Raw genomic sequence first — 15,230 nt, forward strand, 5'->3', positions numbered from 1 at the left:
TCAAGATATGAGTTCTAACAAAACCTTAACTCCAGCAAATAGATGGCTTTAAAGGTATAGAAGTATAACGGATATTTTGAAAGACTTTCACTAGACATGACTAAAATTAAAAGTTCTCCTGCTTAAAGGGAAAATCTGAAAAGTATGATTTCTTTGGAAATCTCTGTTGAGTTCAGATACGCACATTCCTATATATTTGTTAATCTACTTGTTTCAACAAATATTTATGTGCAAGGTACTTGGGTAATATCTGACGTAACTATGTGCTCTAAGCTCTGTTCACGCAGGACGTGCCTGTCTTGTTCACGGCTTGGCAGACATCAAATTCGTGATCAAAAAAGGATGAATGAATAACCCAGCCGCTGCCCTTGAGAAACTTACAAACTAATAAAAGAGATAGGGTAATAATCATAATATCAAATACAACAGGCTAAGTGCCAAAAGGAGAAAATGAAGTGATAGGGGTTGAAATAGGGGCAACTTCATACTTGGGTTGGAAGGTCCAGCAACACACCCTCACAGAGAAAGTGGCAATAATTTAGGTTTTGAAGAATGACCACAATTTTGACACAAAATTTTCAAAAATATTGCATTTCAACAGAGGCAAGAATATAAGCACAAATGTGAAGACTAGCACGTTCAAGATACCAGCAGGGCATTTCAGTGGCACATAAGACTAGTTCAAATCTGGAGCTTGAGAGAGACTCAGAATTGGAGAATAACTGCAAAGGTAAAGCTGAACTGAAAAAAATCTAGACCTAAGTAAGCTCACCAAGAGAAATAGGTGGTAATATACATATTCAGTCCTCTTTACATGATCAAATTCCCTTAATATTCTATTGAGTATGTGCATAAGACATTTCCTAAATTTGCATTTGTAACTCTCTGGCTTAGAAATCTGTAATGGTTTCTAAGTGTTTGCCTCATAAAATGTAAACTCATCAGCAGGCGCTTTCAGACTTTGTCCGCACACTGATGTGAGCTGGATTCCTCTCTCTCTCAGACTAACTTGGTTGAAGCCCCTTTTCGTTCCGATTTTCAGCACATCAGAGACAAAGCTATCTGCTAGACTGATGTACAGCTCATTTACTCTTAACTCCATTACTTTGTAAATGTCACTTATCCCGCTAGAACATGTTCCCTGATCCTCTTTACCAATGGACACTAACAACCTGGCTCAACAAGCACTTAACAGGCCTGGCACCTTGGAAGACCAAGGCAGGAGGACTGCTTGAGGCCACACCAGCCTGGGCAACACAGTGAGACCCCATCTCTATAACAACAGAAAAAGATTCAGACATGGTGTCATGTATTTGTTCTTCTAGCTACTTGGGAGGCTGAGGCAGGAGGATCACTTGAGCCCAAGTTTGAGGTTAAACTGAGATATGATCATGCCACTGTACTCCAGCCTGGGCCATCATAGCTCATACTCCTTGTCCAACCCCACTAAAGTCATCTCTTACAACATCCCCTCAATTAGTTCTCTTTTGCATATATTTTAATGTAGCATCTCTATGACTCTATGTTACATTTTAAATGGCTGTATGGCACTGAAGATATTGTTTAGACTTTTGACAAAATCTTAATTATCCAGTTTAGACTTCAAATACGAAAGAATCAAAAGAAAAACGAAACACATTTTCCTTCCCAACAATGACTATAGACTATTTCATTATGTGTCTTAGATAAAACATATGGGGAGAATGTGAAGAAAAATTTTGTCAAATAATTATACACTCATGTCTTACATATGGATATTAATTTTTTAGTGATATGGATGTTTGACTCTTCTGAGAATGCCTATTAACAAAGTCTGTTTCTTTGCTCTGTATATAAATGTACATATATACATTTAAATGTGGCTATACATTTATATATATACATGAATGTTGAAAGCTGTATAAATTAGGATACTTACATCAGAATAAACTCGAGTTCCAATTACACGAGCATAGTGTGGATTTGCTTGCATACAGTTACGAGGACAGTATACTCTGAAAAAAATAATATATATATTAAGTAAGCTGGTTACTTAAGTCTTTCTCATTAGTAAAACCACAGATATGTATACACAAAGTAAGCTCAAATTCTAAACTCTACTCATTTTTTTCTCCTGAAATAGGTCAATTGTACAAGCCCAGGCAGTAGACACAATTGCTTCTGCTTATCTATTTCTATCTTTTGGCACAAGTGTGATTTTAAAAAAATTAGGAAGCTGTCTAATGTGGGGATTTCGAGCCAAAAGAAACATTAGAAAGCATCTCTATGTATCTGAGAAGTCGGTACTCATTATATCTGTAGAATTTAGTAAACCAGTAACTTGGAAAATCTGAATCATTGTCTGCCTCATATATCTCATAGTTTCTCTTCTTTATATTCACATCTTTGGAATCTTATTCAGTTTCATGGTTTTAATTATCATCTTTAAATGGCTGATTTCCAAATTTACATGTCCAGTTGGGACCTCTCTTAATTCCAAACGTGAATATCCTACTGCTTGTTCAACATCTCCACTTAGTTATAATAAACATCTCAAGCTTACCATGTATGAAACCAAATTCCTAATCTCCTTCTCTAGTTCCCAAATCTGTTCTTTCTGTAGGCTTCCCATTGCAATAAATGGCACCTCCATGATTCCAAGTGCTGAGGCCAGAAACCTTTCTATCTTCAATCCCTCTCTTAATCTCACACCTTACATTCAACCCATCTGCAATTTCTATTGGCCGTACATGAAAACATATCCAAGATCAGAGCATCCCCAAGCACCTCAATCATGGTAACTCTGGGCTCTATCATCTACTCTCTAACTTACTGCAATAGGCTCTTCTAGGCTTCTTCTATGGTCTCCCTGCTTCCAATTTGGCCCTCTTCAATCTGTTTTCCATACTTATATTAAAACATACAAGTCCAGCCACGCGCGGTAGCTCATGCCTGTAATCCCAGCACTCTGGGAGGCCGAGGTGGGTGGATTGCCTGAGGTCAGGAGTTCGTGACCAGTCTGGCCCACATGGTGAAACCCTGTCTCTACTAAAAATACAAAAATTAGCCGGGCATTGTGCTGGGTGCCTGTAATCCCACTAATCGGGAGGCTGAGGCAGGAGAATTGCTGGAAGCTGGGAGGCAGAGGTTGCAGTGAGCTGAGATCGTGCCACTGCACTTCAGCCTGGGCAACACAGCAAGACTCCGTCTCAAAACGAAACAACAACAAAAAAATGTACAATTTCAAACACATCATTCCTCTGCTCTAAATATTCCAGTGGCTTCCATCACATTCAGAGTAAATGACAAGAGCCTCAGGAAGGTCAATAAGCCCTGCATCTTCTATCCTCACTGCCTTTCCAACTTTATATCTTACTCCTTTCCCACTTTCTCACCCTGCTCCAGTCACACTGGCCTAATGGTTATTCCTCAAATGCACACAATAGCTTTCTGCCTTAGAGCCTTTGCATTTATCTTCCTCTCTGCATGGAATGCTCTTCCTCTAGAAATCCTACTGCCTTACTGATATCTGGTTGGCTTAGCTCACTTAAAAGACATTTCCCAACACTTTTTTTTGTTGTTAGGCTCTAATACAATATGACCAAAAGCTTTTCATTTAAACAAAGGATCCAATTATCAATATTTAATCAATCACATGATATTTTAAAAAATCTACTACCAAAGTTGAAGAAACTGTCAAATGGCACTTCACTTTTAATCAAGTGCCTCGTCTGCATTCACACACACACACACACACACACCCATCACTAAAAGGAAATACAAACTAAAACTGGAAAAAACCACAAATTTAAGTAGTAAATGAGACTCTCAGCATAATTACGTGATAATCATTGGTGGATGATAGCATCAACAATTTTCCTGAAAGTATAATAAATATACTTCAGTTGAAACTACCCTTGCCAATTGAAGCTATCTTCCTTAAGATAGCTTTTAAGAAATAGTTCTAGTTCTTATTTCTAAAATTTGTATAACACTGTATACTCTAGAGTGTATATACTTCACATAACATGGAAACCAGAACCATTTAAATATAAGTAACAAATGCACCTGAGTTTCTATAACTTTGAATTAAAAGATTCATAGTTGTAAAAGGTGCTGTCTGGGGTTTCTGCAGGAGGAAGGGTGTCCCCTTTGACTGGAAACTGATCTTACTGTATTTGAGAACTGCTAGGCATTCACTGCAATCCTTATGGTTGTAAAATCACTTGCTCTGCATGCTCTGCAAACTCTATCTTGCCCATATTCAGCTGTTGGTTTCCGGAATGCCAAAGTCAGTAATCCAAGTTGAGTTAGTTTCTACTCAGATGAGTTCAGGTAAAACAAAGATTGGGGGAAGTTTTTGCTTGTTTGTATTCCAATCTGTTTTTAACAGCTTGTTATGTACTACTGAGAAGGTAGAAATGTTTTTGTTTTTTTTTTTTCCACCCACAATTTGCTGGTAAACTTTGAATGAAAATGCTGACATACTTTAATATCTACTTTTACATCTTGAGCATTCAATAAATTTTAAAGATCTAATTGTTTACAGATATATATAAAACTGGATGTTTCTTATATAAGATATTAAGTAATAATTACTACAGAGTAACCAAATGGTTACTAAATAATAGTTTAAGATAGAGTTTATTTTGAATTGTTCTACCAGACATGGAAACTTTCAAGGACATGACTTGCAGGTAAATCTTGTTTCTTCAAGGTCTTCTTGAGCTAATTTAATTTAATTTATTTATTGGCATTTTTCTCCATAATAGACTATGGCTCAGCCTACTTAAGTGATATGAAATTCTAAAAGAAATGTACCAACTACATGGTTCCCTAAAAGTTATAACCTGTCATATACATAATATCATAACCTAGTTTATGAAACTATTACAAATTTCATACGGGAAAAACAAAAGACAATTTTGTTTCACTGAAATAAAAAAAAGGGAGAAGCTTTTCAGACTACTTAACGTCAATATTATGTAAAAATTGTCATTTCTATGGATTTATTATATTGGTAACAGTAAAGGCTAAAATTAAATTTTAAAAATTCATATCATTTTCCCTATTTTGATGTTTTGCTTTCTGAAACAAGCCAAGAAATAGGGAGGTTGTTTATTAATGCTTTACTTGATTTATCCCTTTTGCAACAATATTGATATAGTTTGTTTTGTAGTTATAAAATTACCATTTATTGAGCATCTGCTATTGACAGCCTTATGTTAGAATGATGGACAGAGACTATCCTTATTATTTGGTCCTCATAAACCTAGTCACATGGCTGACATAAGGCTAGGCATACTATTGGTACTTAGTAGGTATTTAATAAATATTTATACATTTAAATTCTAAAGTTCCTGTTTTTTTCCCACATATTATGATGCTAAAATTTACCATCTTCACCTAGCAATACATCTTTACTTTTTTCTTTAAAACTGCAATTTGTGCCGGGCGCGGTGGCTCAAGCCTGTAATCCCAGCACTTTGGGAGGCCGAGGTGGGTGGATCACGAGGTCAGGAGATCGAGACCATCCTGGCTAACACAGTGAAACCCCGTCTCTACTAAAAATACAAAAAACTAGCCGGGCGTGGTGGCGGGCGCCTGTAGTCCCAGCTACTCGGAGGCTGAGGCAGGAGAATGGCGTAAACCCGGGAGGCGGAGCTTGCAGTGAGCCGAGATCGCACCACTGCACTCCAGCCTGGGTGACACAGCGAGACTCCGTCTCAAAAAAAAAAAAAAAAAAAAAAAAAACTGCAATTTGTAAATGTAGGGGTCTTGAGAAATCTGAAAAAAAATATTTCTACAAAATTGTCTAAGACTACACAGCAAATAATGATTTAATCAAATATGTGGGCCTTATAAGAGCATAATTGGTCAAGCTCTAGTAACAGCAGATTGCATTTTTATCATAAAAATATTCAGCATATAATTCATTGGTGAACAAATGGCAAAAAGTATATGATGCACTTCACCCAGTAAGAGGTCCTCAAATTATCCTGTATACTTTTGGTAATCTGCGGATTTCAGCAAATACAAGCTGAGGACTTCTAAAATTCTCAATCAAAATGCACCAAGTTAGCTGACCAAAAACATTATAACAGCAGTCCTGCATTAGTAGAGACAAATGATTTGAAAAGAAACAGACTATGTGTATGTGAGGAAGTCTATTGTTTATATCACATCTGTAACTTGGAAACTGATAGAAAATGAAGTACTCTGTTATATGAAGATCACAGTCTTCTGTTATAAAGATTCTGTTATGTACCTTGTGAACAGCCAGTCCCATTCTTTAAGTGAAATGTTGCTTTCATTTTAAAAGGGCAAGTAATGACGTTTTTCCAAAGTAGATAAACTTTTCCATAAAAATTAAGCTCCTTAAATTTTTAGGTATGTTGTCAAATTACAATTATATCTTGAAATCTCATTACTAGTTTTTAGAAGTAGTGCGGATATTTGCATTAATGGAAATAGTGCAGATAGAACTAAGACTGGATATATGGAGACACAATTTATTTTTCCTATCTACTGATTATGGATTAAACCATAATACTTCTAACAGTTTTCATCTTAGCTTGGCCAAGATAAATAAAGCTTTTTTCATGATTTTATAGTACATAAATTCCATTATAATTCTGTAAAAGAGAATATACAAAAAAATAAAAGAAAGGCAAAGATGGGCTTTTTAACTTACCAAATGCAATCAGATTGATCTAATTTAAAAAACTGGATAATAATGTTAAAAATATGAGTTATGCCACTTTAGTTTCTGTTGTAAGAAACTTACGAACTGAATGATTTTGTCCCTTCAAAGTTCATATGTTGAAGTCTCAATCCCCAATTTGACTGAACTTGGAGACACAGGGCCTTTATGAAGGTAATTAATGTTAAACGAAGTCATAAGGGTGGGGTCCTCATCCAATAGGATTAGTGTCCTTATAAGAAGAGATGTAAGAGAGAGAGCTCTCTTTCTCCCTCCACCATGTGAGGACACAGAGAAGGTGGCCATCTGTAGACCAGGAAGAGAGCCCTCATCAGGACCCGAATCAGCCAGCACCTTGATCTTGAACTTCTCAACCTCCAGAACTGTGAGAAATAAATTTCTATTGATTATACCACCCAGTCAATGCTATTTCGTTACAGCAGCCAGAGCAGACTAATAAAGGACTCTTTGTAGCACAGATGAATATACAGATTACACGCATAAACCCTGATATTATGAAATAGCAGAGGTACTTTTGCATGGGAGAAAGTACACTCGGCCTGCCTGGAGTGCATGTAGTTTATGATGTTCCATTGCTCCCTCCAGTTTAGCAGTTCAAGATTATACATCTTTTGAATCCCAGAGACACCAGAATTTCAGGCAAAAACAGTTATCGCAGGGCCAAAGTTCCCTATGTGTACACTGGTTTACCTTGGGCAATGTGAAGCAGGCTTATGAAATGGACAGAGCTGTTCCACAGTTGTTTCACAAGTCACAGCCTGAACTGAAGAATTAAAACACAAAACAATGAGTGAATCCTTTGAAAGCAATAACATATTACATAGTACTAAGAAAATAAGATGAAGAATGTGCTAACCTGTTACTTTAGAGACTGTGAAGGAATTAGCAGACTGATATTTGCTGAAGGTAAAAATACAGAAATGTTCATTATTTTCACATAGTCATCATAAGCAGCAGCATCATTTCTGGAATCTTTCAAGTCTATGAACACTTAATTTTCTTTTTAAACACTTATTACACTAGACAAGTAGCAATATAAGAATATATCGTCAGTTTTATGCTAAGTCCATATTACCATCAGTTATTAACCAAATCAATACCATTCTTAAGGTGATCTCTTTTCATTATTAATCTCAAAAACTTATAGATAATAGCATAAAGCTATATCTATTTTGATTCCTATCAAAATTAAAACCCTCAAATACTAATTTCCTGCCTCCACAAGACCAAACTATTTATTCTTTCACAACAGGAAATACAAAACAATGCTGTTAAAAGACTACAAAAAATAAGTACCGAAGGGAGTGTACATTATTCCTTTTTTGTTCCTCCTAGTATCTAGCAAAATGTCTACAGTAAAATGAATTAACTTCTCCTCTTTACATGCATTATTAAAATGCTGAAATATAAGATCAGGCACACAATTACACATCAAAATTTTAATTGGTTTATATACATCCAAATTTTTAGAAAAACATCTATTGCAAAAGGTAAGGCTACTTGAACGTGGTTCACTCTCTGAATATATTAGCTCAGAAGTGAAGGTGTAAAATTTCAACAACTCTTTATTTCTGTCAGCTTCAAATTCAGTATTTAATATTCCTCATCTACAATGTGTCCAAAAGAAATAACATTCTCTGAGGCATAAAATATACAACCTATTAAATATAGCCTTCAAGTTTCAAGAGAATTTCTATAATAGAGAGATAATTAAAAATTAAGAGGAAAGAAAGTAAATAACAGGACAAATGTCCTTTAATGGAACACCCACTGGTTGGCTTACTAAAGCTAATAACTACTATTAATTACTTATTGAAAGTAATTAATAAATGTTTGCCAAGTAAATAGATTAATGAATATTTCTATAGAACTTTTGGCCAAGTGTGGTGGCTCACGCCTGTAATCCCGGCACTACGGGAGGCTGAGGCTGACGGATCACTTGAAGTCAGGAGTTTGAGACCAGCCTGGCCAACCTGGTGAAACCCCATCTCTACTAAAAATAACAATTAGTTGGACATTGTGGCGAGTGCCTGTAGTCCCAGCTACTTGGGAGGCTGAGGCAGGAAAATTTGAACTTGTGAGACTCTGTCTTAACAACAACAACAAAAAAAATTGCTAAAAAGAGTTATCACTAACAGCTAAAAACCACCCATCAGGCCTTTGAATAAGACTGTATAAGCTGGGTGCGTGGGCTCACGCCTGTAATCCCAGCACTTGGGAGGCCGAGGCGGGTGGATCAACTGCAGTCAGGAGTTCAAGACCAGCCTGGCCAACATGGTGAAACCCTGTCTCTACTAAAAATACAAAAATTAGCTGCGTGTGGTGGTGCATGCCTGTAATCCCAGCTACTTGGGAGGCTGAGGCAGGAGAATCACTTGAGCCCAGGAGGTGGAGGTTGCAGTGACCTGAGATCACGCCACTGCACTCCAGTCTGGGTGACAGAGTGAGACCCTGTCTCAAAAAGCAAAAAAACAAAACAAACAAATGAAAAACAACAATAAAAAAAAAGACTACATAGGAGATCATTCCACAAATTTTTAAGAGTTCCTAATAGTTTTTTATAGTTATTAATTCTAACTTAACCCCACTGTGAAGATATCATGCAACTGTATTGTAACAAAAGAGACAATGTCAAATTTCCTAAGAAAAGGCATTCTGTATGAAGTTCAGTAATGTTTACTGTTTTACTTAGAGGAAAAAGACACTAAAAAGGTATTTCAAAAGCCCCCATTTTTCTACTTTCTATACGGTACATATAAAAATGCACAGTGTTTTGGAATAAGGTATTTGGTACACCTCATAGGAGAAACATTAAAAAAAATTAAATGCTTTTATATTGAGATACTTTTAAACGGACAAAAGAAAGATGACATAGCATAACAGATATTTAGAGAACTTTTCAAAATGCTCTTTTCTGTAAAGTAATTTATCTTATCAACGAAGTTAATGTTACATGAAATAAGCCATTTTCCCTAAATAGGACAAGAAGAACATGCAAATTAATTACCCTTCTCAGGGTATTTTCTGTCAAGCTAAAAAATATATTGCTTTACATTGAGAATTAACTATAAATTTACACATTTTTAATGCAACTCGAAAATTTGGAGTTTTAGCATACCCATTACAAGCAAAAGGGTTCAACTTTGTCCTTAAATGTTTTATATTCTTTTTGTCTAATAAAACTACAAGCTAAATGAGCCTTGAAAATTACCAAATTATTTCTTCTTAAATTATTCTATGCTTTGCTCTTTAAAAATGTGTTAGTTCATTGTTACAATTTAAAATTATCTGGTCCAAAAGATTATTTGTGTACTTACCCAATTGTCTGAATACCATTTCTATTAGACTTGATGAAATAATGTTTTCTTCCTTGTCTAGTGATATCCACCCAACCACCATCATTGTCTATTATACCATAATGAATTGCAGCTCTACAGATGCTGGATTGCTTGGAAAAAAGTAGGAGATAAAAGGATGTTAAAAATATAAGAGTTCTGCATAAGTTCAAACTATTTACCATTTATATGATTTTAAATTAAACATTTCTGAGCAAAATATACTTATGTAAGTTATTTTGCACAATAAAAATCAAATATTATATGGAAGGAGCCTATCCTCAAATAATTACATTTATAATACTTACCATTTCATAATGTACACTGCCAATAACTTTAGCTTTACTATCCACACAGCCAGCAGGACATTCGTACCTAAATAAAAGTAATTGGGCACAAAATTTAGTTTCTCTGAATGTCAGTACAAAATACAAATAGTTATTATAGTCAGTCAATTACTTTTCAAAATAATAACAAATATTACCTATTGCAGGTTGTTCCTTTGCACTGATCTCTTAATCTTACTTCACATGAAACAATTTGGGCTGTAAAGAAAAAAATACCAAAATAACTCATATAATATAAAAGCAGTTGTAATTCATTATATATAGCCTAATGACAAAAGTTTTGCCATTCTATAAATGTTCAAATTAATAAAATCTTGATGGACATACCATTTAGGTACCTAAGAAATTTTACAAGTAATATAGAGGTCTTACACATTTGCTGTGTGCTTATGACTTCATTTCTGCTACTATCATCTGATCTTGTCTGGACATGGGTGTCATGGACTTGTGACTGCTGGCGTTCTATTTCATTTGTTTCCTCTTCTCGAGGGGTATAATACCCATCTGACCCTTCTGTTAGAGAAAGCAGATTTAGGAAATATTAACCCTATTCTACATGCGCACACATTACAAATAATAATATACTTTGTTACTACTGTTAACATTGAGAACTAGAAAAATCAGTACTGTTTTTTTGCACAGGATTTGGCTTCAGGTGGTGATCTTAGGTACTGCATTGGAGTAAATGAAATACACACATAAGCCTTTTAAGTCCCTGATTCATTTATGTTAATGTTTGACTAATATTCAATGAAGCTGCTTCTAAACTTTGCTTATATTTCAACATATCATTGTTTGACTTTCATAATGGCATCATGAAATCTACAAAGTGATCTAATAAGTTCATGGCTTAGCAAAATCAAATGTGATTTCAATTAAAATCATATTCTTAATATTTTCAGGAGGATCACATTTAGACTTCTCCCAAATGGAAATGTGGCCTAAAGAAGGACTGATATGCCCTTATTATTTATGACAATATCCATCTCCACAGCAAGTTTTTTTCCTTTAGAAGAAAAGTCAATGTGCAGAAATTTAAACTTGACCATGGAGAATAATTTCAAACTTTGAATTTAATGTTTTTTTTTTTTTTTTTTTCCAGATTGGCCTTTATTAAAGGCTTGACAATGGCACATTTTGGAGAGGCGTATTATTTTGATGCATGCCCAAGAACTCAGAACCTAAAAAAAAAGTATGAAGTCACAGGAAAGTCAGCTTTAAGTAAAAGATAATGGTCACTGGGGAAGAGGCAGGCAGGTTGGAGGTTTGGACATAGAGAATATGAAAAACACCCACACAAGGAAAAAATGCTGCAAATACTTCCAGGAATGTTTAAATGGCTTATACAACACAGGGATATATATGGGCACTTCTCTACACATTTTAGTTAATGCATCATTAAGGGAAAAAAAAGAGACACGTGTCATTATGAGCACTGAAAAAGCGCTGTAATTGTTCAAATATTTCATATTATACTCAGTCTACATCATTCCTCCTTCAGTCATCATTAAGAAAAAAAGTACAAGGCAGTAAAAAATGTTCACTTGAATGCACAAGTGCATGACTTTTCACAAAGCTTTGTCATAACAGTTTATCTTTATGTGCTATAAACAGGACACCATATTTACTATTTAAGACATCAAATGCATTTGAGAGTACTACTCAATGTACTACTCAAGTAATATAAAACTAGTTTTACAGTTTTATATAACTATTATACTTTTCTTATTTTAGCATGACAAATTGAATAGTGTGCAGTGAGAAGTGAAAAATCAATATAATTCATTGAGCATGGTTCAATAAGATACACAAAGGGGTATTTTGTTAAAAATGTTTAAAGTGCTAAAAATAAATTGTGTTAAATTGCTAAATCCTTTAAAAAAAGATGACAGTTATGGAAATAACTCTAGTCGACCATACATGAAGATGACTTTTAAGAATATAAATATACTTGTCATTCTGGGGTTATTTCAAAGTAGAATCAGAAAGTTACCTGAAATAATCATGGAACTTTAAAAATTTCATGTTAGTATAACAAAATTCTTATTAATATAAATATAATATAAATAATACAAATATTTGAAACAGAGTTCTAGAGACTTTTCGTGTAATCATTAAGTGTACTTCTGGCTTTTTTAAACATAAGTAATGCAGGAGCTGGATTAAAGTATAAATCACCATGAACACTACAACACAATAGCACTTACCTTTGTAGCACAGATTTTCTCTACAGCCCCCTCCAAAACTAGGTGGGCAAGCAGAACAGGGCCGCCCATGTTTGTAAGGGGCGTGGCCCCACCAGTTTCCCCTTTAAGAGATGATACGCTCTATTAAAAAGTAGTCTAACGGCATAATTTATAAAATATTGTGAAACATCACTATATATGAACATTCTATAATTATTTTGGTGTATAGATTTAACACATTTATATAATTTATTACAGACCCCTTTTGGTTACTAGGTTTAAATATAAATTACTGCCTCATTTTGAAAATTTGTTCAAGTAAATTAAAACACATATTGTTAAAAATTATGACATCAAACTTTTGCAGAAAGCCAAACTCTGCCATGGAATATTCACTATATTCCATTTGTTTTAATAAAAACCCATTATTAAACTTGAATTTGACCCTAAATATGATTGTGTCACATTGTTAATATAATCCTATAATCCCTTAAATGGTCTTTACACAGATGAAAATACATTTCTCAATTAATGTATAGTTTTTATCTCTAATAAATAACAATTATTCAATATTTATGGATAGTATAGTTTAGTGAGTAAAAGTGAATACATAAAAATATGCTTCCCATATTCACAAAGATTATACATTCATATTTCATATCTCCCTTTATGCATTTATTTTATGCATTAGGCAACTATAATTGTTGCCATATTAAATAAACAGAATTAAAATAATACCCTTCATTCAGTGATACACACGGAAAACGGGAAACAATCAGGAACATAAAGGTATTTTCCTTTTGTTAAGAAATGTACATTCGAAATAGTGTTTTGTCTACTCACTTTGGGGAGTAATTGCACACCAGGTAGACAGCTTTGGGCCATATCTGCCCCCAGATGTTCATATTATTACACAAATTAATGGCACAACCAATTCTGCTACTAGTTGCCCACACCACCTATATTAGAAAAATGAAAGGCTCAGAAAAAGCAGGCTGAAATCAAGTAGGACAACACTTCTGAGAGAAAAATGCATATAATTTGAAGGTGAGAAACCAATGTTTATCATTCAAAATGAACTGAGATCAAATCAAAAAGGGTTTTTTCCCTGAGTCTTTGAGTAATACCGAGTTCAATTTTAAAAAGAGAGCTGCAGAAAAATAACTGTGTCTGGTTACAATATGCAGGCATTTTCAAATGCAAACTTAGTAAATAATTCAAAAGTTACATCCTCACGAACCTAATGTCATATTAACGTGTCTATGAAGAAACTTTTCTGACAAAGGAACAGAAAATCACATCCTAAACAGCAAACACCGGAGCAAAAATTTACATGTCCAGATTTCTTATACAACATGATCTTTCCATCATGCCACAGGTTATCAGGTAGTTTGATGCTGGTCAGTCTTGTCACATGCAAAAGCATACAGAACAATTAATCTGCTTTATATTCACTGATAATAAGTCTGATCAGCAGTGAGCTTTATCTAGTTCAATCTGCCTTTAGTTGTTTGATTTGGAAACTTAGAACATACCAATTGTGAACATGAAATATAAATATATATATATACATGTTGCACATGTAAATATTGAATGTCATTGGTAAATAAAACTGTATTTTTATTCCTTGAGATAAAACTTTGACACCGAAGATGGTAAATTTCTCCCCATATTACTGGGGCCATATTAAAAATGTTTGATATGCAAAATCACTGAAATAATGTCTTTTTAAGTAGATGCTTGGACTTTTTTGTGTGATAATTATTTTCATTGTTTATAGAAATTTGTAAGCCAATTCAACATAATCAATATTCATATAATTTTTTTAATAACCATATTAAATGATATAAGAAAGACAAGTTCACTAGCCTAATTTCTTTCATAGTTACATTAACTCAATTTGGGGAATTAAGTATAATACCCCCTAAACATACCTGTGTATAATGTGTACATACGGGACCAGAACACCTGAATGGACAATATGGGTTGCATTCATGTTCATATGGGTAGCTAAAATCTTTCACTTCATCATACCATGCTTGTACATGAAACGTCGGGGGTCTATATCTATTAGAGAGAAAACAGTCACAGAGGGCAAGCAAAGTTGCAGAAAATACAAAACTAAATATTGCAAAATACATTGGTATAATTTGGTAGAAAGATACTTTGGTGCAAATTATTAAACTTAAATATTTATGCCCATTACATTACTAATAAATTGATGATTTAAAGTCTAAAAAATTGCTGATTGTTCTGGTATGATATTTATTTTTTGTTACTTGTTTTGTGATGATTTTTCTTTCAAGTCTTTGAAAAACTGCACTGATGAATTAATAAGGATTTCATTTTAAACATTAATGTTTTCAGAAACAAAAAGTTGGGCTTTAAGATACCTTCCCCAGTGTGCTCCCAAATTCTGTCCAATTGATGGAAGCAAGCTTGCAGGTCCATGTTCCCACAAGCAAGATTCAGCCCAGGATTCTGCAGATCTTTCCAGCTCTACATCCCATGTCTACAGTTTAAAACAAAAGCAAAATGTGCACATGTAGCATTTGGACACTTCTTCAGAATATAGCGTTGAGCAGTTCTTACATTTTCTCCTTTCTTTCTTTACAAAGTCAACATCATAGTTTGGATTCTCACCAGACTCAAAAGTCAT

The 15,230-nt window shown here is 34.3% G+C and overlaps 1 protein-coding gene across 4 annotated transcripts in view; it reads right to left on the bottom strand.

Annotated features, from left to right (window-relative positions):
- CRISPLD1 (cysteine-rich secretory protein LCCL domain containing 1) overlaps nucleotides 1-15,230 on the bottom strand; it is a 46,404-nt gene that overhangs the window by 7,156 nt on the left and 24,018 nt on the right. For 3 of the 4 annotated variants that reach the window (XM_011981973.1, XM_011981976.1, XM_011981974.1), the window contains 11 exons: nucleotides 14,965-15,083; nucleotides 14,506-14,638; nucleotides 13,415-13,530; nucleotides 12,593-12,693; nucleotides 10,758-10,898; nucleotides 10,523-10,583; nucleotides 10,347-10,413; nucleotides 10,021-10,151; nucleotides 7,560-7,603; nucleotides 7,394-7,466; nucleotides 1,919-1,994 (listed from right to left, as the gene is read on the bottom strand). In XM_011981973.1, the coding sequence (XP_011837363.1) occupies nucleotides 1,919-1,994; nucleotides 7,394-7,466; nucleotides 7,560-7,603; nucleotides 10,021-10,151; nucleotides 10,347-10,413; nucleotides 10,523-10,583; nucleotides 10,758-10,898; nucleotides 12,593-12,693; nucleotides 13,415-13,530; nucleotides 14,506-14,638; nucleotides 14,965-15,083 (1,062 nt within the window). The remainder of the gene's footprint in view (nucleotides 1-1,918; nucleotides 1,995-7,393; nucleotides 7,467-7,559; nucleotides 7,604-10,020; nucleotides 10,152-10,346; nucleotides 10,414-10,522; nucleotides 10,584-10,757; nucleotides 10,899-12,592; nucleotides 12,694-13,414; nucleotides 13,531-14,505; nucleotides 14,639-14,964; nucleotides 15,084-15,230) is intronic. The other variant, XM_011981975.1, reaches the window with a different exon arrangement.

This window comes from Mandrillus leucophaeus, unplaced genomic scaffold (genome assembly GCF_000951045.1).
Source record: "Mandrillus leucophaeus isolate KB7577 unplaced genomic scaffold, Mleu.le_1.0 Scaffold233, whole genome shotgun sequence".
Classification (NCBI taxonomy): domain Eukaryota; kingdom Metazoa; phylum Chordata; class Mammalia; order Primates; family Cercopithecidae; genus Mandrillus; species Mandrillus leucophaeus.